The sequence below is a fragment of the Cotesia glomerata genome, linkage group LG3 (genome assembly GCF_020080835.1).
Source record: "Cotesia glomerata isolate CgM1 linkage group LG3, MPM_Cglom_v2.3, whole genome shotgun sequence".
Classification (NCBI taxonomy): Eukaryota; Metazoa; Arthropoda; class Insecta; order Hymenoptera; family Braconidae; genus Cotesia; species Cotesia glomerata.
In genome coordinates this window covers 6,072,335-6,095,613 of record NC_058160.1, presented here as the reverse complement: position 1 = coordinate 6,095,613, position 23,279 = coordinate 6,072,335, and the positions used below count along the sequence as shown (strand labels likewise).

At 27.9% G+C, this 23,279-nt stretch overlaps 2 protein-coding genes across 5 annotated transcripts; one reads left to right on the top strand and one right to left on the bottom strand.

Annotated features, from left to right (window-relative positions):
- The first annotated feature begins 617 nt into the window (after window positions 1-617).
- Window positions 618-13,907, top strand: LOC123260883 (leucine-rich repeat, immunoglobulin-like domain and transmembrane domain-containing protein 3). 2 transcript variants are annotated; one of them, XM_044722247.1, is made up of 5 exons: window positions 618-979; window positions 1,105-1,176; window positions 7,463-7,682; window positions 11,491-13,322; window positions 13,404-13,907. In XM_044722247.1, exons 4-5 carry the CDS (start codon window positions 11,654-11,656, stop codon window positions 13,646-13,648), a joined length of 1,914 nt encoding a protein of 637 aa, XP_044578182.1. In that variant the 5' UTR covers window positions 618-979; window positions 1,105-1,176; window positions 7,463-7,682; window positions 11,491-11,653; the 3' UTR covers window positions 13,649-13,907. The 2 variants fall into 2 exon arrangements, with proteins under 2 accessions (XP_044578182.1, XP_044578181.1); XM_044722246.1 differs by having other exon boundaries at window positions 11,491-13,907.
- Window positions 13,908-14,550: 643 nt separating this feature from the next.
- Window positions 14,551-20,136, bottom strand: LOC123260912 (CAPA peptides-like). Of its 3 annotated transcripts, none has more exons than XM_044722295.1 (5): window positions 19,937-20,136; window positions 17,753-17,827; window positions 17,090-17,365; window positions 15,015-15,191; window positions 14,551-14,932 (listed from the first exon to the last, which is right to left on the bottom strand). In XM_044722295.1, exons 1-5 carry the CDS (start codon window positions 19,995-19,997, stop codon window positions 14,856-14,858), a joined length of 666 nt encoding a protein of 221 aa, XP_044578230.1. In that variant the 5' UTR covers window positions 19,998-20,136; the 3' UTR covers window positions 14,551-14,855. The 3 variants fall into 3 exon arrangements, with proteins under 3 accessions (XP_044578230.1, XP_044578231.1, XP_044578232.1); XM_044722296.1 differs by having other exon boundaries at window positions 14,553-14,932; window positions 17,759-17,827; XM_044722297.1 differs by lacking the exon at window positions 17,753-17,827 and having other exon boundaries at window positions 14,556-14,932; window positions 19,937-20,135.
- Between the last annotated feature and the right edge of the window lie 3,143 nt (window positions 20,137-23,279).

Below are 23,279 nucleotides of genomic sequence, written 5' to 3'. Positions count from 1 at the left end.
TCTAAACTATCGCCAGCAGCAACGTCTGATTAATAAATTCTTTATCACTTGATACCATATACAATCCATTTGCTAATCTCTTCAATTACTCGGATTAATAATTACAATTACAATCGTAATTTCATGACCATTTAAAAATTAATTTCTAGCTAAAATCCTCAAATAAAAATTCATCATTTAAAAGTCAATTTTATTTAAAAATAAATGATTTTTTTTAATAAAACTAATTTCGAAGTGCAGTAAAAAATAATAGCAAGAATAACAGTTGAAAAAAAGATGAAAGAAAATTTTTAACGGCATTCCAGCAATAAAATACCAACAAAAACGATTACAGTGTAAGTATTAAGTGCCTTTGACGTATGCAAAAAAAGTTGAATGTTTGTAGATGCATAAAGGGTTGATGAGGGTAAAATGTACAATGCAACTTTCGCGTGTACAATCGTAGCGGTGTAACCATCCTAATAGTGGTATTAGTAGTAGTATGTATCAATATGCACGGAAACAAGCGACTCGGCACTAAGTATATAGATACAGCTTTCATTGAACGAAGCAAAGCTCTGGAATTTACCAGTGCTGCCACTGTGGCGGTATATCGCCAAGAGAGAGGTAGTTAGAAGTAAACGAACATAGAACCCTGAAGACACAAGAGGAGGAGAGGGTAAATCACCAATCTGTGGTTGTATCTTCGCTGCGGCAAATCTGCGTATTGCACTGTCACGTTGAACTCGAGCAACAAATAAAATTATAATATATTCGTAGATTTGGTAGCAGTTGACTCGCTTTTCATCTCATTAATATATATATATATACATTCCTCTATATATATAAATACAATAATGTGAGATCTAAGTTTATAAAAGAGCACTCGACGACATGGAACACTGCACCCGGCCTGGATTAGGGTGTCAGTCGCGTCCTCCGATCAATCGGGCTTGTATGTTTCACTATCTACACACATTTAAAACTCACCAGTGAAAGTGTAAGTGGAATTTTGATAAATTATCATAATTAATATTTACATTTACATTTATATTAATATTTTAACTGAAGAATATATATTATAGTAATTTAGAATTTTATGTACATTGTAAATTTTACATGCAGGTATTTTTATACGAGATTATGTTTCTCAACATCAGAGTGACCAACTACAGCCATAATTGATTAAACCTCAAAGTGAGTTTATAAATATAAATTTTTTATTGTTATTTGTAGATTTATTATTTTTTATATTTAATTTGAAAACATAAAATTTTAGTTATGGAAAAATTAATGTTAATTGTAGACAAGCTTGATGAAAGAGAGGAAAAAAATAAAATAATGATAGTGACATTTTAAAACTTAAACTAAAATCAGTTTAATTTAAAAGTTATGGACAATAAATACAATGAAGCTTTGTTAGAGCTATAAAGTAGACTATTATGTATTCAACACTTGTTGAAAGACAGGAAAAGAAGTTTTGCCTTTTGTCTATTCGTAGATGAATTTAAAAAAAGCTCCGACAAAACTTCAACTTCCAACAGATAAACTTTAATTTTTGTTAATAAAAAAAAAATTAAATATAATTATTTTAATTAAAAAAAAATTTATTCAGGTTTGAGGTCTTGGATAAAATGAAATTTGAATAGCTTCCAGTGGAATGATTATGAAGTAATTGATAAAAGCTCGTATCGGTAATCGAGGTTAAGATATAAGGTATAAAGTATAATATGAAAGAGGAAACATGAGAGTTATAAAAAAGGTCGAGTGTAATGGTGGTGTCGAGTTGTAACATTAAAAAAAAATCGATATATAACCAATGGGTATTAATTCATTGGGTATGATTATGTACAAAAAATAAAGTTCCGCGCATCCGAAAGCTCGATCGCACGCTGCCACTGATATTGTGCTCATGATCAATGCACGGTATACAATATAACTCTTGAGAGGGATAGAGATAGTCGGTGTACCACTGCGCATTATGAATGAGGCACGTTGAAGGAGAAGAAGAACTAAACAGAAAAAAGAAAGAGGAAAATGAGAATGAGATGGAGAGGAAAAAAAGTGTTACGTCGAATCGTATAGTTTAGACATTTAAATTCGTGTCAACAAGCCTCTTGTAATGTCCTCCATGTACCACTTAATAGGACGTAGCACCCTTTTATATTATATATTATCCACGCTTCAATCACTTCCCTGTATTCTTATCCGTGGACATGCGCGTCTATCAGGCCAACTACCACGACACATTCTAACTGAGTCATCACATTTTGCCTTTCTTCAGATTCTATCAAATATTTATTGCCTCGAAACTCCGAATTCATTTATGCTTATTATACTTTTTCCTGCTTCGAGTATCAACAATCTGCTTCATTTTATGTTTGTTAATATTTTATTTCTTCCTTTTTTTTTTCGTTATTTTAGTCGGAAATTGCATTTCAAATATTTAATATTCAACTCAGAAATTAATTTATTAATATTCATAATTAGACTAATTAGAAACCATCTGGGTAAAGTCGTAAACGAAATACTTGAAATGGAGATAAATGGAGTACCTAAAAATATTTTCTTTTTTTTTTATTTATGAATTTATCATTTAGATTTTTTAATAAGTTTTGTGAGGAGCTAAAATTACTTTCGCAGAGTTTCGAGGGTCATTTTTTTCACAATTTTAATATTTCATTATTATAAATTTTAATTCTTTTATATTCCTTAAAATTTTTTATAACGTCACTTTAAAATATTTAATTTTAATTTGTGGTGCAAAATTATATAAATTTTTTAATTTTCTTTTTATACATGTATAAATTCATTTAAAAATTCATTCACAATTTTTCACAGTCATCATTTATTTATTAAATTATATTAATCATTTTTCATTGAAATTACACGAACAAAATAATAATTACAAAAAAACATCATCATTACGATTAATCTATGACTCACTAAACTGTTTAGAATTGTTATTATTCAAAATCAATTAATTAACGGTTCAAAACTTTAATACTATCTGAAGCCTACAATCGAGTAAATTAATTTGTAAGCACGATGATATTTGATATTTCCGACTGATTTGAACTTGTTAGTAGCTCTGAAGGGTTTCCTTTCAATACTTTAATAAAATTTTTAACAATGCATGACTGCAAAGACAATTCTAGAGCCAATAACCTTATTACGGCAAATAATACTGTTAAGTATTATTATTAATAAACAATGATTATATATTCTTACTCTTTAAAATTAATCAATAAATATCCGCTATTTTATCACAATAAATAATTTTGGCAGTATACTTATCATTTCAAACAAGCGAATTATCAAGTAATAGATCATTGATTCAATTTTGAAGATTATATTATTTTACTGCTTGTACTAAGTATTATTTTATAGTTTCATAATACTATCCGACGATATTATTATTGTATACATGCATGTCTATTGGTTTGTAAAACTATTGGAACTTTCAAAGTTTAAACAACTTAATCGATTGAAGTATCTTTGTAGTAAGATATGATATTGAGTTGATAATTTATCGCATTCGTCTCATCACTGACCAATAATGATAATAATATATTATGTAATATTATCTTCAAAGTTCTAATAATTATGTTGCATTTTTATAAGTATCTAAAAATTATATTTCATTGTATTCATATAACTTTGAAAAAAAAATTAGGAAAACGGTTGACCCTGAAGGCCATCCCTGCAACTTCCCGCTAATTCCATACCTGGGCGCTTAAAATTGCATTTACGACGTTTTTGAGCTCGTCGAGCTCAAAAATACAATTTATATGTTGTTTTAAGCTCTTCGAGCTCAAAAAGATAACTTTTCTATGCTTTTGAGCTTTTCAAGCTCAAAAGTTTGATAGAAGGTTGATAAAACACTATTTTTTGAGTTTTTAAACCGCAATAACTTTTGAATGAATCAACCGATTTTCACGCGGTTGGCGGCATTCGACGTAGTTTTTTAAGCCTTATGAAAAATTTTTAAGTTTATATTGATCAAACTAGAAATTTCGGAGTAATTCCGAAAAATCACTTTTTTGGGTTTTCTTTCCTGCACGATACCTCCGATTTTGACCGGATTAGCGGCGATTGACGTGGTTTTTCAAGGTTAAAAGCTGATTAGTTTTTGGAGTTGATCGATAAAGCCGTTCGAAAGTTATTCCAAAAAAACCACTTTTGAAAAAATTTTTTTTTTTCAGTTTTTTTTAGATTTTTCGAAATCTATCGGTCCGAATCGATCCAAATTGTATCCAAAATCTAAGTTTGGACAAGCCCTTTTGAATGGCGCCAACCGCGATCGAATCGGTGGAGCCATTCAATAGTTATGAGAGGTTTACATACTTACATACATACATACACACACACACACACAGACACAGACATAGTGACACCCTCACGGGGATAGTCAGGGAAGCTTCCTGTGACCCTCAAACGTCGAGATCTGATGAAACTCGATTTTTGTAAAACGGGGTAAAACCAATAACTTCCCGATTTTTGAAAATCTGAGATTTTCTTAGCGGGAAGTTAAAAATCTCTTGTCAAGTTTTTCTTTGAGGAATCATTTTTTTTTAATCAAATCTTCGATTTCTTTGAAAGGTCGCATAAAAACGGAGAAAATTGGCTCTTTTATATAGAAATTAATTAATGGAACATAAAATCTTTAACACTTATTATTGGTTTTTATTAAATTAATATCGAAAATTAAAAAAAAAAAGAATATTAATTTTTTAAAACTAATAATTATATCAAATTTTTTACAAAAGTAAAGTATTTCCAGAGAAAAAAAAACATTAATAGGTCAAGCTGTGAAAAAATATAATAAGTAGATTTATACGTGGAAAGCGGCGAATCGAAAAGATTTTATGGTATCATTGATATATCTGTTTTGTTGAATATATATTTTATAATATAAAAAAAATGTTCTCTCTTGAATTTAATATCGTTCATCTATGTACACGATCTATAGTTTTTATAATTTTTCTTATCTGAGCGTTTCTGATAAAACAAGAAAAATTTTATTTTTAAATTTTATATTCCGTATGAAGATGAGCAAGAATAATTTTAAAGTATAGATGACATTAAAATAATGAAGAACTAATATTTTTATAATTTACATAAATACAGATGGACTTGTTTTTGGTAAATTAAACACGTATTATTGGAAGTTGAAAAAAAATCAATTGAACGAATTTTTTATCGAATGTTGATGCTTAAATTGAAAATATTCGGTTCGTTTAACATCAAATATGCTTTATATTTGCATTCTTACACATTTTATATACAAGTTTAATATCTAAGATACTTTATTGAAGTAATATCACCGTAGAATTTTTCTTGCTTACATAATAAAATACGTCAAAGGTCTTTTGATGACTGGCATCTCTATTGTTGGGCCGAATTCCATAAATTTTTGTTATTTCTTCATATTCCATAATTAAATTTATATTACATTACTCGTAAAATCTTTTTGTAATATACTAGTAGTTTTTTATTACTCTTATTTTTTAAAATTATTTTTCACGTTTTTTTAATACGCAAAACACACCACTATTAAAATATAAGGTTAACCGGGTATTCAAATCTTAAATCTCTACCGGTTGAGTACTGCATTGACATGTATATCCCAGAAAGAATATTTATAATATTGAATTTCTTAAATATTAACAAAAAAATTTTATTTTTAAACTATTGTGCTTACTATCATGTGGAAAAATCCAATAAATAATCTTGTTGTTGATATCAGTTAACTGAAGCTTAAATAAAGACATGATATTTCACGGAAGACTCAATGAATTGACCTGATTCTTTCTAAATCATTTTTCAATGAATGGAAAATGAAACATTATTAATTATTTCTTTTTCTTCTATCCTTCTCATTTTCTTGTAATAAATTTATGTCGAAAAAAGGAAATAACTTTGTATAAAAATGAACAGCTTAACATTAGATGTGTTTAGCAGAATATTTAAGTACTCGGTAAACTTAATTCTACTTTCTATGATGTCATTGACATATTTCCATGCAAAATGAACTTTGGAAAGAAGTTAACTTTTAAAATTTGAACTTTGGTTATAGAAGCTATGATAAAAAAAACTACACTCTTCCTTATTATCTTCTTAATTTTTCGCGAAAAAAATTTAAGTTTTTTTTTTTAATTGGGAAATTATTGATATTTTAAAAATTAAAGAGCCCAATAACTCACAAATGGGTATCAAATCGCTTGAGATTAGTGGAAATTTAATCATTTTTCAGACTATTAACGATAACGATTATAAAAGAGAATAAAATAGCGAAATCTAATATTTTTATATAAAATATCTAATTTCATAAAAAATTTTCACCTTGAATTTTTGATAGCTTAGTAAAAATAAAAGTTTTTCAATTATTTTCCATTCTTTTTTTTTTATTTTTCATGACCACTGAAAGCATTTATTAAAAAAATTTTTTAACTTTTTTATGAGTGAATCTAACTCTACATTTAAATGTATGACTTTTTTATCTTCTAGTGATAATAAGTAATGTCATTAAAGTAATTTTATATAATTTATTACTTGTCGAAGGAACATGACAAGACCAATTAACTACTAAGTGCATTATTATTATTATGCGAATACAAATAAATAGTGACAAAATGAAAGAAGGAACATCCCAGGTTGTTATAACTATATAATTTTTGCAATTAAAAAAATCATTCATCAGGAAATATTATCTATTTTATCACTGAAATTATCGATTAAAGAACTCAATAAATTATACAAAACTTTTTCATCTCAAAGTTTATATTGCTTTCAAATTTATGGTTTTTTTTCAAGCTCTTAATACCTTGAAAATAATTTTAAAGTTCAATGACGGAGATTTTTTCATCAAAGTTGAGTCAAGTATATGAATATTTTATATGAAAATTAAGATTTCAAACTAACAATATTTTTTTTATTCTTTATAATATTCTTTTATGAAAAAAACTATTTTTTTAACACAAGTAGCGCCATTTTCTAGTCTATTTACATCAACGGTACATTATTTTCGTCACTGTTCCAAACTTAAAATAATATAGAACGTAATTGACTGTCTAGTAAAATAATTAAATTGATTTAAAAGAAAAAATCTTAAATCATTTTTAATCAAACAGAAAAATTCTTAAACAAATAAATTGTTCTTGGTTAAAGTGAATTTAATTTTATTCAAGATTTTTTTTTGCTTGATTCAAGATGATCAAACTCTTCAAAATAATATTCTTAAATCAAATTAATTTATTATTACTGCTCAAAAAACGAAATTTTTTTAATATTTCATTAATTAATTCAAAAAAAAATTTTTTACGATTTTACTAATCATTTTTCTTCAACAATAAGTTAAATTATCCTTACTTCTTCTAATAGAGCTTTTTACAGTACAAATACTGAAGAAAAACTTTTCTTTTTTGCATTATAGCATGGATACTTAAACTTGAGTAAGTTTTAACGGCATTATTGATTTCAGATTTGAAGACATGCTGAATCGCGAAGTATGGAATGAGGAAAAAGTTGAGATCAAACAATATGTCGAAGGTTCTTGAATAATGAAGTCAATCCAGTGGAGGAAATAAAAAAATGAACTATTATATGCTTGTCACCGATATGATGATTGCATTTATTAGTAAGCGATGGAAAATAGCTCCAGTACTGCAAACACTATTAATAAAGGAATACGAAACAATCGAGTAAGTTAATTCATTATAAAATAATAATTGAAAATTTTTTAACACCTCAAGCTATTTATTGTAACCCCTTGTCGTTACATGCAGGTTACTTTTGTTCCAATTAACAACGTACACACACTAATTGAATATTTTATTAAAGTTCACCTAGATCGTATCTGTCACAATTTTTTTTTATTTTTATCAATTCAGTATTTTTCTTTGTCAACGTGCGATCGTAAATCATTTTAATGCAATTTGTTATTTCACAACGTTCAGTCATGCATTTCACGTAATAGGGCTTATAACATTTATTTCTCTATTGTACACAATATAAAAAATAGAAATAATAATTGCGCCCTGAATATTTTATAAAAAAAAAATTTTAACAAAAAACACTTTTTTAACCCTTCGTAGGTAGCGTGTCTTTTCCGAACTAAGTCGGTCGCATGGTGAGCGCTCCGCCGCCGTGTTAAAACGTACGCGCTGTTGCCAAATGTAAACTAATACTATTTCCTTGTGAGATAAAGTATTTTTTCAATGTTTTATGATTAAATATAATTTTACTTTTATATTTTATCATAAATTTAATTGAATAACAAAATTTTTTTTTTTATTTTTATCACATGTGATTAAATTTAACATCTAAGACCAGATTATAAAATTATAATATGACATTAAATCTAGCTGTCACTTAAAAATTTTTTAATTTTTTTTAACAAACAAATTTTTTCAAAAAAATTATTTTTAACAAATTGCATCTTTAATTTTTTAAAACGTCTGAATGTCAATTTTTTTTATAATTATTTTTTGTCATAATTTATTTGCTACAAAAATTCTTAAAATTATCAAATATCCGCTAAATTAATTATCATTAAGACTAGCCGACACAATCTTTGTAGAGGGGTGTGCTATTCCTTAAAGTAGCACTGTAAAATACCTTGGGGTGACTATAGATAGTACTCTCTCATGGGAGAATCAAGTAACAAATGTGTGCAATCGCGCTATGAGTATTCTAGCACAACTAAAAATAAACAATGAAATATTTAGTGAAAGTTTACGTATTAAGCTAGTATCTACTTTAATAATTCCTCTCTTTGATTATTGTTGTGCGGCGTATACGAATATGTCAAACAAATTATTATTAAAGATGCAGCGTGAATTGAATTCATGTGTTAGATTTATCTATAAAGTACCAAAATATGAACATGTTACTCCATATTTCAAAAAGTTAGGTTGGCTAAAGCTTGCAGCGAGAAGAGATTATTTCATTGCTTGTCTGTTTTATAAGGAAATTCGACTAAATTATCGGCAGCTATTCGGCTCAAAACTAGACTTTTTGCCTGTAGCACTGCGTAGAGGTGATGTCCGACAAGACTATCTTCGTATACCGCAGGCTAATTGTGTCATGTATGATAATTCATTCTTAATTCATGGCATACGTATCTGGAATGCAGTGCCAGCTGAGACTGTGGCTGTAGATAATTTGGTTGAATTTAAAATGCTTGCTTCAATCACTTTTTTGAACATGACAATTAACAATTGCAATCTTTATTTTGGATCTTATTTAAATATTTTTTCTTGTAGAATTATTATGACTTTAAATTAAGTTATTTGTTTGTATTAAATAATCTATTTGGATTTTATAACATTTGAAATTAAATCTAATTGCAAACCTTTAATTAGTTAAGTAATCTTGTAACCTATGTAAACCAATGTAATTTAAATATTGATGGCTTTGAGGGAGCTTAGGTTCCAGAGCCAAATAAATTTTTTATCTATCTATCTATCTATCTATCATAATTAGAATTAAATTCAATCAAAAAAAATAATTTGAAAAATTGGCATCCATTGTTATTTTTTTTTTTTTTTAATTCGTTCACCTGAAATTTTTTTGTTTTTTCATTATTTAAATAATTAGTAATATATAAAGCCAGACATCTGTTAATTTTAGTATGATGTATTATAAAATAATTTATTTACCAATTGTATTATTATTACTATTTTTATATAAATAATATTTAATATGAGTGTAATTATTACAGTATTTTGAACAAATCACAAGTTATAGTGTAAACAGTAAAATTAACCTCAAACATTACTTTATTTTTGTACCTCACATGCGGTAAAACAGATTGAAATAGTGGCGGTAACGACATTTGGCAACAGCGCAGTTAGAAAATCTCCCGGAGGCTCACTCGCACCGGGCGGCATAGCGCCGCCCGGTTCCGAAAATTGATTTTTTAAGTTACTTCGTAAATATTTTTATGCTTTTTGATAACGTCACAATTTTTAGAAAGGTTAAAAGAATGCACTTAATTTTTTTCAAAATTATCAATGAACTCAATTTCGAGAAAAAAAAAAAAATGCCGAAAAGGCGGCGCCGCGCTCATTATGCGACCTACGAAGGGTTAATTACTCACTCATAATATGAATTTTAATAAATTAGGAAAACGGTTGACCCTGAAGGCCATCCCTGCAACTTCCCGCCAATTCCATACCTAAACGCTTGAAATTGCACTTATGACGTTTCTGAGCTCTTCGAGTTCAAAAATACAATTTGTGTGTTATTTTGAGCTCTCCGAGCTCAAATAAATAGCTTTTGTATGCTTTTGAACTCTTCGAGCCCAAAAGTCTGATAGAAGTTAGATAAAACACTATTTTTAAAATTTTCAAACCGCAATAACTTTTAAATGAATGAACCAATTTTTACGTGGTGTGCAGAATTCGACGCAGTTTTTCAAGCCTCACAAAGAATCTTCAAGTTTCAATTGATCGAGCGAGGAATTTCCGAGTTATTCCGAAAAAACTCTTTTTTCGGTTTTTTTTCGTTCATGATATCTCTCGAACGAATCAACCGATTTTGACCGGACTGGTAGTGATCGACGTGGTTTTTTGAGGTTAAGAGCTGATAAGTTTTTGGAGTTAATCCATCGAGCCGTTTTAAAGTTATTCCAAAAAAAACCACATTTGAAAAAAAAATTTTTTTTAGTTTTTTGAAGATTTCTCAAAATCTATCGATTTGAATCGGTCCAAATAGTTTTCGAAATCTAAGTTTGGTCAAGCCCTTTCGAATGGCACCAACCGCGATGAAATCGATCAAGCCGTTCAAAAGTTATAAGCGGTTCACATACTTTCACACACACACACACACACACACACACACACACACACACACACACACACACACACACACACACACACACACACACACACACACACACACACACACACACACACACACACACACACACACACACACACACACACACACACACACAGATAGACAGACAGACAGACAGACTTACATACAGACATAGTGACAACCTCGCGGGGATAGTCAGGGAAGCTTCCTATGACCTTCAAACGTCGAGATCTGATGAAAACTCGTTTTTTGCAAAACGGGGTAAAACTAATATCTTCCCAATTTTTGAAAATCTTCGATTTTCTTAGCGGAAAGTTAAAATATTTTTCAAGCCTAGATTCAAAATATTTTTTCCACTCTGAGTTTATTAAAGATAATCATATTAAATGTCATAATTTAATAAATTAAGCTAGTAGATCGGAACGTTAAATTTCAGTAATTACATTTTTTTACTTTTGAAATAATTTTGTTTCATAATTGATGAAAGAAAATTTTTATAAAAGTATATAGATCAATTATTAATTAAAAGCTTTTGACCTATATAAATGTATGGAAATTCTGAAACATGAATTTATTGATTTAAGTCAATCAAAAACACTTAAAGGCTTATTTTTGAAAAGAAAAGATTTTATTACACACTTTTTAATCATATATCAGTTATCTAATTACTTTGTATTTATGTTGCAGATTTCAAAATTAAAATCATTAAAAATCATTACTGATAAAAAAGAATTAATTGAACGATGCCTTATGAAATAGTAAAGTAATTAAAGTTTATAAATGGGAATCATAAAAAAGTACGAAAGAAAATGGAAGAACCGCTGTAAATGAAACGTTACAAAACAGTGTTATGTTAGAAACAGTAAAGCACCCTCTTCGAGGGCGTACAATTTTATCACTTTTGATAATAAACAGTACATACGTACTGTTACTCCACGCAGCGGCATTTCCCGATTGGACAGACTGTCCGGTTGTTTGCAGTTGCAAATGGACATCAGGAAAAAAGTCTGCATTTTGTCAGAATGCCGGATTGAGTTCTCTGCCAGCGTCACTGGATCAAGAGATGCAGGTACTTGATTTGTCGGGTAACAACATACCAGAATTGCAAGATCAAATTTTCAAACGAAACGGGCTTGTTAATTTGCAAAAAGTATTTCTCCGGAATGCCGGAATCCACGAAATCCACGCGGATGCCTTCAAAGACATGGGGATACTAATCGAAGTAGACTTGTCCGACAATCACGTGGCGAGTTTAGAGATAAATACCTTCAACGGGAATGAAAGGCTTAGAGTGTTAATTCTAACAGGTAATCCGCTGGTGACTCTTGTAAGCCATCAATTCCCGACACTTAAACACCTCAAGACTCTTGAGCTTCAAAGATGCGGGTTAACTAAAGTACACAGTCTGACATTTGCCAATTTGCCTAATCTAGAATCATTGAAACTCGATAATAACCAATTAACTTACTTAGATGCTACGACAATCTCGTCATTACCAAACTTGAAAACACTTACCCTGGAGGCCAACAAGTGGTCTTGTGACTGCCGATTGAAGAGTTTTCGTAATTGGCTGATACCTGACACACCCAAAAAAATCTACTCAGTACCGCAAATATGCAACGGACCATCAAGACTCGAGGGCCGTCGTTGGGAGGACGTAAAGCCCTCAGATTTCGCTTGTGCTCCGCAAGTAAAAGTCTACGCCAGCCCGATGCAAGAAGAAGTAAACGGGAACTTGAGTTTGTCTTGCCTGATTTCAGGGGATCCAGTGCCCGAATTTTGGTGGCAGCTTAACGGGGGATTTCTAAACCTAAGTCGCAGCACAGAATCAAGCCCCTATGCGCCATTAGTTTCATACATCGTGACTTTCACATCATCTGCAGAGTTTAATCACTACCATGCTGATGGTAAACTTCCAGAGAGGTGGAACAATATAACTATTTACAATGCTAGTGATAGTGATGCCGGTGAATACACATGTCAGGCAAGAAATATTGCCGGTGCTGCTAAGGACACCATTAACATTGTGGTACCACGTGTTTTTACAGCACCAACTTTGTCACAAACAGACAATTGGCTGCTCTGGGTGACGCTCGCTGGTGGTGGAACCGCAGCATTGTTTGCCTCGATATCTGCTGTACTGATGGTCCTGTGTCTTTGTGGAGGATCCCGGAGGCGCACCAGACACGAAAAAGTAAAACTTCAAGGCAGCACGAGTTTTGGCGATCAAGAGAAAAAACTTTTGGATTTATCAGTAACAACAACTGGTACCAGCGGATGCAATACTAATGAACGTATTAGTGGCCAGGGTAGCTTAGCAGATACATGTAGTCCTGGTGATTTGGAGCTTGCTGAACGTGCTTCCATTTGCGACGCCACAACAGTAACTGTCGAGAGACTTAGACCCGATTGTGGTGGGACTAATTCAACGGGGTTACGTAATAATAATATTACAGCGTGTTCAACAACTGGATTTCCTCCACCGCCACCAGAATTCACCGGTGGTGTTTTACCCTCTGGTATATACGGAAATATATTTATTTCAGTAGCATTACCACAAGATGTTGAACGTTGTTATCCAGATTTACTTGATATTCCAGTTCATGCACCAACGATAACTGATAAAAGTAATTTTCCAACTCCTTTACCAGCAACGTCAATGATATCCAGTTTTGCAACCCTGCCTCGCAGACCACTACGCACTGATCTTGGGTCACAGTACGACAACATGGGGCCTCGTGTTACTGCCACTGGAAGCTCGACATTTTCATTAACTGATGATCTACGGCTTTCACCACCTCCTCCTCCGGTTATTAAACCGCCGATTGAGTTTGTTTCCCTATGAAATGAATTATAAATTTTAATTAATAATTTATTAATATTATAAATTAACTATAATATAATGATAAAAATTATTTATAAGATAGTATTAAAGTATCTGATCTTGTATGTTTCGTTGTTTGTCTGTCTGTCCACTAGTCGTATGAAAAAAAAAAAAATAATGGTTGAGTATCACTTTAGTATACTACTGTCTGATTGTAAAAATGTTATGAGTGTTATCAATGTGCATTTGGAAATGATATGTTTATTATTATGATAATAGATGCTAAAATATATATATATATATATATATATATATATATATATATATATATGATATATAATTAATGTTACGATGATAAATTCATAATGTAAATACATATTTCATGGTATATAATACTTTCTTATTTCAACTATCATGTAAGTTATCATAACTAATTTATTAAAATATATTAAAAATAATAATAATAATAATAAATAAAATGAATAAAAGACGAAATATAAAACATAAAATATATGAATGATTTTAGATACCGGATCAATTACTTTTAAAAATCGTTTATCTAATGAAGAACAAGGGTTCTGTATCACTAGTATGTTAATTCCACCTGTGTATATATTTGTTACGTCATCTAACCCATAAATAATTATTATTAGTACTCAAACAATCCTGCGTGCCGCTAAGTACGTTTATTATTAATAAATAAATAAATTAATAATAATAATAATGATAATAATTATATCGTCAACATCGATATTAATTATAAACGCTTTGTCAATTAATAAAATGACTAAATTTAAATTATTATTACTATTATCAATGTTTTTGTACATTTATTTACTCTCCACATATTGAAGAATATTATTAACTTGCGGAAGAAATAAAAATAATTCATAAGTGTATTATTTATTTAACACTCGAGCTTCAGTTAGAACAGTACACATATAGATAAACTTTAAAATACATAATTTTTCATTTAATATACATTGCTATGAATAACAATAATAGTTTAACTTATAAAAATTGATTAAAATACATTGTCAATTTATATTTTCTCTGATCTGATGTAATTAAATTAGTTGCCAATTATTTTCAGCTTTGAGGTTTATTTGCGCAGAATTGTGAAGAATTGAAATTAATCAATGGAAGCTTTGGATTTAGTTTATTTTTATAAATTTATCTTCCATTGGGAAATCAAAATGCGTATTCTTTAAGATTTAAGGATATCCGATCAAGCATGATTCATTTCTCTCGTGATTTTCGATCCATCTTGAGAAGATTGTTGCTGCGGCTCTGAATCTGAAAAATCTAAAGCAATAACAAAAGATCAGATATCTGGAAATAATTTATTCATAAACATTACTTTGTGTGTCAATAAATTTATATAAACCTTGCAGTTGAACTGGCAAGGCAATCCAGTTTTCATCAGTGTCACCCTCGCTGCGGTACAATCTCAAATGTTTTTGTTCTGTTCTTGTTTCACGTCTTGGTTTAATGCCGGCCCATAGAACACCTTTTGTTAAAATGTCGATTGGTTTCCATGTTTTTTCATCGCTGTCGAGACGTTCTAAAAAGTAATGAAACTAACAAATTACCCAAAAAACAAATATTTTTCATTATTAATTTGAAGTTTAAAAAGTGACAATTCAGTTTATTAAAAAAATTATGAATTAGATTAGATAAAATTATGATTTTTACACTGAAAAAAAAGTATTCTTTTCAAAATTTTCCCTCTTATTTCGAGATATTCAGAACTCTTAATTGCATTGATTAAAAAAGCGAATTAAATAGTATTGGGAATAACGAAATTTTAATTCTTTTCAATACTTTTGAATTTCTTCTCTTATGGAAGATTAACATTGTTGCTTATTTTTAATTCTTTTTTTTTAGTCAGGGTGAAGACATTCGCTCTTGAAGCAAGAACATAAAACTCTTGAATGACAATCAGATATAATATATTTTACTTAAAAATTTCTTTCTTTTAAATTAAGATAAGTGGTAATCATTGATTCAAAATATTATCGACTTGTTTGAAGAATACCAAAAATTCTCACACTTCTCTTATTTTCTATACTTTTAAAAATAATTTTCCACCGTTTGAGAATAAGTTCAAATAAAATATTTTTTTTGTTCTTATTTGTTAAGTATTTTTTAATATTTTGAATGAAGAAAATTTTTCTTATAAACGAAATATTTAAGGAAAATGAAATTATTCTTAGTTGAAGAGAAAGTGTTTTTTGATAAATAATTTTACTATATCTCACAAATATAATATATTTTTTATCAGATTCGTAAAATTTTTCTTTGCTAAGAAAGCGAGTTTTATGATAAGAAATTCTTGAATCAAGACGTAAAGTTTTCTTCAAAATAATTTTTCTTGGATCAACAATACGGGTGCCTAATTTCAAAACACATTAACTGACAATTTTAAGACTTTTAAAAATTTTTTTTATTAAAAAAAAGTTTGCGCGCCAAGTTGATTAAAAACTTGATTTATGAATAGAAAATACTTGAATATAAATATTTCTAATAAAAAATATTGAAATTAAGGTTTAAAAGTTATAAGAAATGCAGCAATACACGGAAAAAAGTAAACTGTAATAATCACTCGGATTCCGGTTAATTTTTATAGTTTCAAACAATAAAGCGGACATCGGGGTGGCAAAAATATAAATATTACAGAACTTAATGTAGAAAGTATAAAAGCCACAGTTTATAATTTAATATCCAAAATAAGTGATTAGTAGCTGTCACTATAGTAAATAACGACTCTTTCATCTTAAAAAATTACAGTTTCAAACAGTAAAAATTGCCATTTCAATATATAGTCCATATTATGAGGAGAAAGGGAACTCAGATGAAAGAGAAGGGGGTCACACTCTAGGAGAATTTAACATTTGAAACAGTAAAAATTATACTTTTAAAATATACATTTTACCAGCCCAAGCAAGTCAATAATTACAGTTTGATTTTTAGCGTTGCGTTTAAAATTTACCATTTTACTTTGTAAATATTGACGTTGCTTATATTAGAAATTTACTAACTTTATTTTATACTTTTTACATATCATAAGATCATTTTTTAGGTACGAAATGATAAATATCAAAGTCTGAATTCTTAATTATTATACTTTAATATTTTAGACATTTACATAGCGAATATTACTGTTTGAAATAGTATTTTTTTCCATGTAAAGAGTAAATTGAAACGTTTAAATGGTAAATATTATAAAGTGAATAGTTAAATCACGATTTTACTGTTTGAAATGGTAATTTTTACCAGTTGATCATTACTTATTATAAATCGACTGTTATTTATTACAGTTTACTTTTTTCCGTGTACTAAAAAAAATCAGGTATAAAAATTTTGCAGTTACTGTGTTTTTAAATTGGGCAGCCGAATGATATCAATTAGTTTTTTATTTTAGAATATTTTACAGACATTTTAAATTCAAAAATGACCTACCTTGATAATCGAGATCCATTGAAACATCAGAATTGAAGTTATGAGATTGTTCTCGTGGATCAAGGTTCAATTTAATAGGATTTACTTGATTCAAGTTGATATAAGAGGAAGAGTGACCTGATCGGCCAACTCGAGGATATGAAACCAAACCTGCAGGACCATCAGACCTAATAAGACTTGTTCCTCCCATCGTTCTTCCCACTCTTGGTTGTGCCAAAATACCTGCTGCTCTTCGTTCATTGAACTTTGTTATCATATTACTTATTCTTTCGCCACCTACAAAATAAATTAACGACTTAATTAAATTCAAAAGCTCAAAAATTAATTTTTAATATTTAAATTATAAAGTTATTTAATAAAATTAAAATTTTGAATTCTGAAATAATAACTATGAACTTTTACATAAATAGTGAGTATAATTTTAAAATACCGTTTGTTACTTATTACGCCCACACAAAAACATTTTAGACAAATAAAAATGAGAATGACTCGGAATTAGAAAAGACTAATTAAGAGTTATATGTCTGACATTAATAATTAAAGGCCGAGCGCACTGATATATAACTCCAGTAATTATTAAAAGAATAATTTTTGATCACTATAGAGATGTTATACTAATGACGAGTGATTCAATTAAAAAATATAAATTATTAAAGTTATTACTTTTACCATGGAATTTTCTTGCTAAAGCCGAGTGTAGAAGATACGTTCGCGAAATACCTCTGATTTCTTCAGCTGCTAATATTTAAATTATTTTTATTGAATATTATTCAAAGTTCAGAAGAATTTATTTATGGACACATAAGAAATTAAATAAGCGATTTTTTGATACTGATTTATCAAAGCATGATAATAAACAAAACAAAGAAGCGACTACAATGTTATTTTGTTACATGCTAAAATTGTGGTTTTAGTTTATAAACCCACCCCACTGACTAAAGTTATAATTATAATTAAAATTCATCTTTTATGGTGATATTGCACTAACCAGGACATTATTATCATTAATATTAAATAATGTCCCTACACTGTAAAAATTTTGAAAAAGTAATGAATTAAAGATCATCGTACATGAGGGCATTATTTTTTAAGGGTTTTTTAAAATTACGAAAATTCGTAATGACAAAATGACAAAATTACTCGATCAATAAAGCTGAGGTAAAAAATTAAGTGATATTTTTTTTTCTAATGATTCTCTTCGTAATTATAGTTAATATTTCTAGGAAATTTTTTAAAACAAAAGTTAAATGTAACAGATATCTAAACTAATAGTTATAAAATTTATTAATTTGTTTCAAATGAACTAACAGGAATCGTACTCATACTTGATTAATCAAATAATTAATTGGATATTTGAGTTATTTAGTTTTTCGCGTATTTGTTTGTCTTTATAAGAGTTAAAGCTTATGTAATTGATACTCTAAGCTATAACATACTCGTTAGTTGAATGTTAAAATCGACACAACTTTATTATTTATCACAAGTAAATCAGTTATTCAAAGTTATTGAAATATTCAAATATTTTCACCACATAAATTTGAAAAATGAAAATATTTGATTTTTTCTTATCCCATTCTTTTTTTCGGGTAATTTATGTGGGAAGAAATAAAATTTAGCCGTGTCTAGCGAGTTTTTTGACCATAATGTGCAAAAAAACTCTTCATTATAGTATTATTTGCGAATTTATTATTATTTTTTAAAGAACTTTAGAAAGAAAATTGCTTATTTCTTCATTCTATTTTCTGTAAAAATTATTTGAAAAAAATTTAACATGTCTGTTTCTCAATTTTGTATAGTTAAAAGTTGAATGAACTCTTTTATATAATTACCATGTTTTTATGCAAAGTGTCAGAGTTATATTAATTAAAATTTTTGAATAGAACAACTAGAAATATAATTGCAATGTTCCAAAATAGAACAAAGTAAGAGATCGAAGATATTATTTTTTATCAAGTATTTCAGTATTAAATTTGCTCAGAAAATTAAAAAATATAAGAATTTTTAATTAGATTTATTTTAATCGAAAGCTATTAATGTTTATAAGTTTAAAAATTTTGATAAATAAATGAATAAATAAAATATTCTATTATATACATTGATTAAAAATATTAAAAATAAAAAAAGCATGTTAAAAAAAAATATTAAATTTCATTTTTTGACTTATAATATGAAATTCATTCATTCATTTGTATGAATATGTTCATTTATATGACATCCATGCGGCAGTTGGATTAAAATGGCCACTAAATAGTTAAGGTTTAAAATTAAACAACATATTACTAATTATAATACTCAAAAACACCGAGCAATCAATCGGATAAATATCTAGATAGGAAGTAATTAATCATCGGTCATGAAATAGCACAGCAGGCAATTAAATGTAAGCTAATTATACTATTAGCAATTGTGATGCTTGTATAAATTATGCAAGCAATTAATACCTCTGCTGTAAAACATTTTCGACAATTATAAAATCTTTTTCTAAAATATAAAAAAATATTTCTATGCTTTTATTTTGAAACTTGAAAATAATTTTTTATATACTTCTTACTTTCGATCTACCTTTGTATTATCCAATAATTTATTGCAATCCAAAAAAAATTGCTTCTCTAAAATTTTATTCGAAAAATCAAAATAAAAGTGTAAAATTTTTAATAATTTAAAAACAAATTATATTTTTTTCAATACATAAAACTCAAAAAATTGTTCACCACAAATGAAAAACAAAATTTTTTTAACAAATTAATTTGGTATTTTGTTTTAATGGAGCCCGATAAAAATTGTACATTTACCACTTAAATAAAAGTACTGCTTACAAATAAAACAAAATTATTTTACAACACTTACTGATAACAGATGATGTATAAACTATTGAGAATAACACAATTAAAATAGAGTGAATTTTCATTTCAAATTTATAAATTTACAAGGATAACTATTAATATATTTAGAAATGAAATTTAAAATATACGACAGTAGCTTAGAAAAACTTATTTGATTCACTGTATAACTTTAATCAGTAGTGATGACTGTGATACTGGATACCAAAAGCTTACCGCCAACTGATTTTATACCTGGGAAGGATGCTGAAGATTGCGCACCCTCCTTTGGCCATCTCTCTTTTCTAATTTTCCCCTTTCTCTTATGTTTTTAGTTCTATTTTCTGTACACAGGATATAGCATATTTTATCTACTTTTCACTCTAAGAAAATCATATATTTTTATGGATGTATACCTCTTGATATTTTACTGCTTCACTTGATTAAATAACAAAAAATTGAATATGAAGATTCGATCCAGTCTTCATAAAATTAGTATCGTCAATTTTCGTACTTATTATTTATACATTTACATACTAAACACTGCGTCACTGTATTTATTTTTTTGTAAATTAATATTTTATCAAATTTTTCTAAGTTCAAGAAAAATTTTTTAAAAAGGTAGAATTGAAGAATTTTTTGTTGAAAAAAAAAACAATGGCGAAAATTTTTTTATTTAAATTTATCGTGTTTTATTATTTTTAGAACCATTCAAAGTAAATTCCTTACCAGTAAAAATATCTCAATTTCAAATCAAAATATTGATTAAAGAACAATATTATTTTTAATAAACAATGAAGAATAATTGTTAAACTTTCATTAAATAAATTAAATTTTCATCTTTATAGTAAAAATTTATTAAAAATAACTGGAAAATTAAACACAATAACGAAACTGGTTTTAATGAAAATAAAAATTAAAAAAAATATTTCAAAAATTCAAAAAAAGTAGTAATTGTGAAAATTTTTTGATTGATCCAATCTTTAAAGTTTCTTAGACTGATAGAAAAAATTTCTAATAAAAAAAATAAGCAATTTTGTAATAAGAAATTAATTTGTTGAAAATTTTTAACAAATTAATTTCTTGTCACAATGCCCATTTTTTTTTTTTAATTTTTCTCTAAGTGTAGAAGATCAAAGTTTTAAAAATGTTCCAAGTTGAATTTATTAAAAAAAAAAAAAAAAAAACAATAAATTTATTCTGAAAGTTAAATGTTCTTTATAAAAAATATTTTATTACTATGTAGACATAAACATGTATGATTTAATAATAATCAAGGCCAATTACACGAATGGTTTATGTGATTAGAACTTTTGAACTACGTGTCATATTCATAAATTAATTAGTTATATAAATAAGCACTAATATCTTGTAATTCTATGAATTGAGTCATTGGAATGAATTATATACATAAGTATCGTTCAATTTACTTAATGTGAATTTTGGCATGTAAGTTTTATTGTAATACAAAATTTACTTCGCAGCGTAGTATCGTGAAGATAATAAAAATTCGCTCATTTTTTCATTTTTCGCTCGATTTTTGTTTGCAAAAATTAATTTAGATAGATTTTTATTGCATTAATTAAAATTAAAGTACATCTAATTTAACAAAGAAGTTTGTTTTATGATATAAATATTATAATAAAAAAGCAAAAAATAAAAAAAGCATAAATTCATTTCTTAATTTAAATTATTTTTAGTTTTATAAATTTCTCTTAGCTTACAAAGTTGCTCAATATAAAATAATATTTTGTTTAATTGACTTGGTCTGTGTATTTTACATATTTCCACCACTTTTAGCTCATACATCGGTATATTTAGATTATTTGCAAATTTAACCCTTTCTTCATAATATAAGACGCATTCAGTTATGAAATGCTCCAAATTGTCATTTGTTCCTTCTTGGTATGTAGGGCAAGGTCCAAAAAAGTTAAATTTGTTTCTCACCTCCGGGCGGAAAGCGTCAATTTTCCTCCCGCTGCGCTAAACGAAAATGCCGCTTTCCGCCTCCGTCGAGGAGAAAAATAGTATACACACCACGGGCAGTAAATAAGAAAGCCTCAGATCACATATTTATTGACCTCGGCTTCGCCTCGGACAACAATTACATGTGATCTGAGACATTTCTTATTTTACTGCCCTATATGTGTAATATACTATATTTTGTTATTTTCATAGCAAAAAAATAATTTAATAATGTATAGTGTAGCAAAATAAAAAAATTGACTCTTGAAAAAATAATTAAAATATTGTAATTAGTGATTGAATATGCCAAAGAAAGTAAATCAATTAGTTCATCACACAATCACGTGGTTTTGCAATATTTAATCTAAAGATGAAAGCTAAATTTATAATCCACCATCAAATATCTCTATTTTAGTTATATTTGCACGCCTATCATAATTACTCAAACAAAGTTACGTATATCCCATAATATAAATACAAGCTCCAGTCAGAACTTTCAATATTGCTTTTAGAATAACAACTCACTAAAATTATGTTTTATTGTCTGAAAAAATATTGCTTTTTCAACTGTTTATTTGATTTAAGGTAATAGAAAATGAAAATGAAGTTATCGCGAAGTTAAACTGCCGGGTAAAAGTTAGTCGTGAGAATTTTAGTGGTGGAAATATTGATGTTGATAAAAATATATATATTTATTAATTTATTATTTAATTAACTCAAATGAGTTATTGAAAAAAGCGAAACTTTAGTCTCAATAAAATTTTACTGACCAAAATCGATGAAATCCTTACGTCTACGGTGACACAACAAAATTTCTGGTGACAGAAGAATCATTTTTCCGAGAAAAAAGATAAATTGTGTCTATTATTTCATAATCAATTTCTTTTTAATATTAAAGGAAGGATTATTTTCTATTGATATTTTTTGTCGAAGGAATTTAAACATTTTACACACGAAAAAATTATCATCATTATGATAATAATTTATAATTTTAACAAGACTTTTATTTATCAAGAAAAATAATTAATGACAATGCAACTCAGAAACTACTGTAAGACTCTTGATAGATTTTAAAAATAACATTCATTAATTCTATAAAGCTATATAGTGAAAGGGACGTTATTATCACGTTACGCAGCTTAATTTAACTGAATTGAAGTAATTTGCATACATCTTTAACGCCTAAAGACTGTTTATTTGAATATAAAATACATGTGAAACACAAGTAAGCCCTATAAATAAAAAAAAAAAAAAAAAAAAAAACTACTATCTACTAAAATCTCATTACAACACTATTTTTTAACTATAATTTATATGCAGCGGACATTATTTGTTCGATGACACTACTTTATTTTGGATCGCTTAATTATCCGGTCTATACTAAATTTCCTTTCGCTTATTCTATA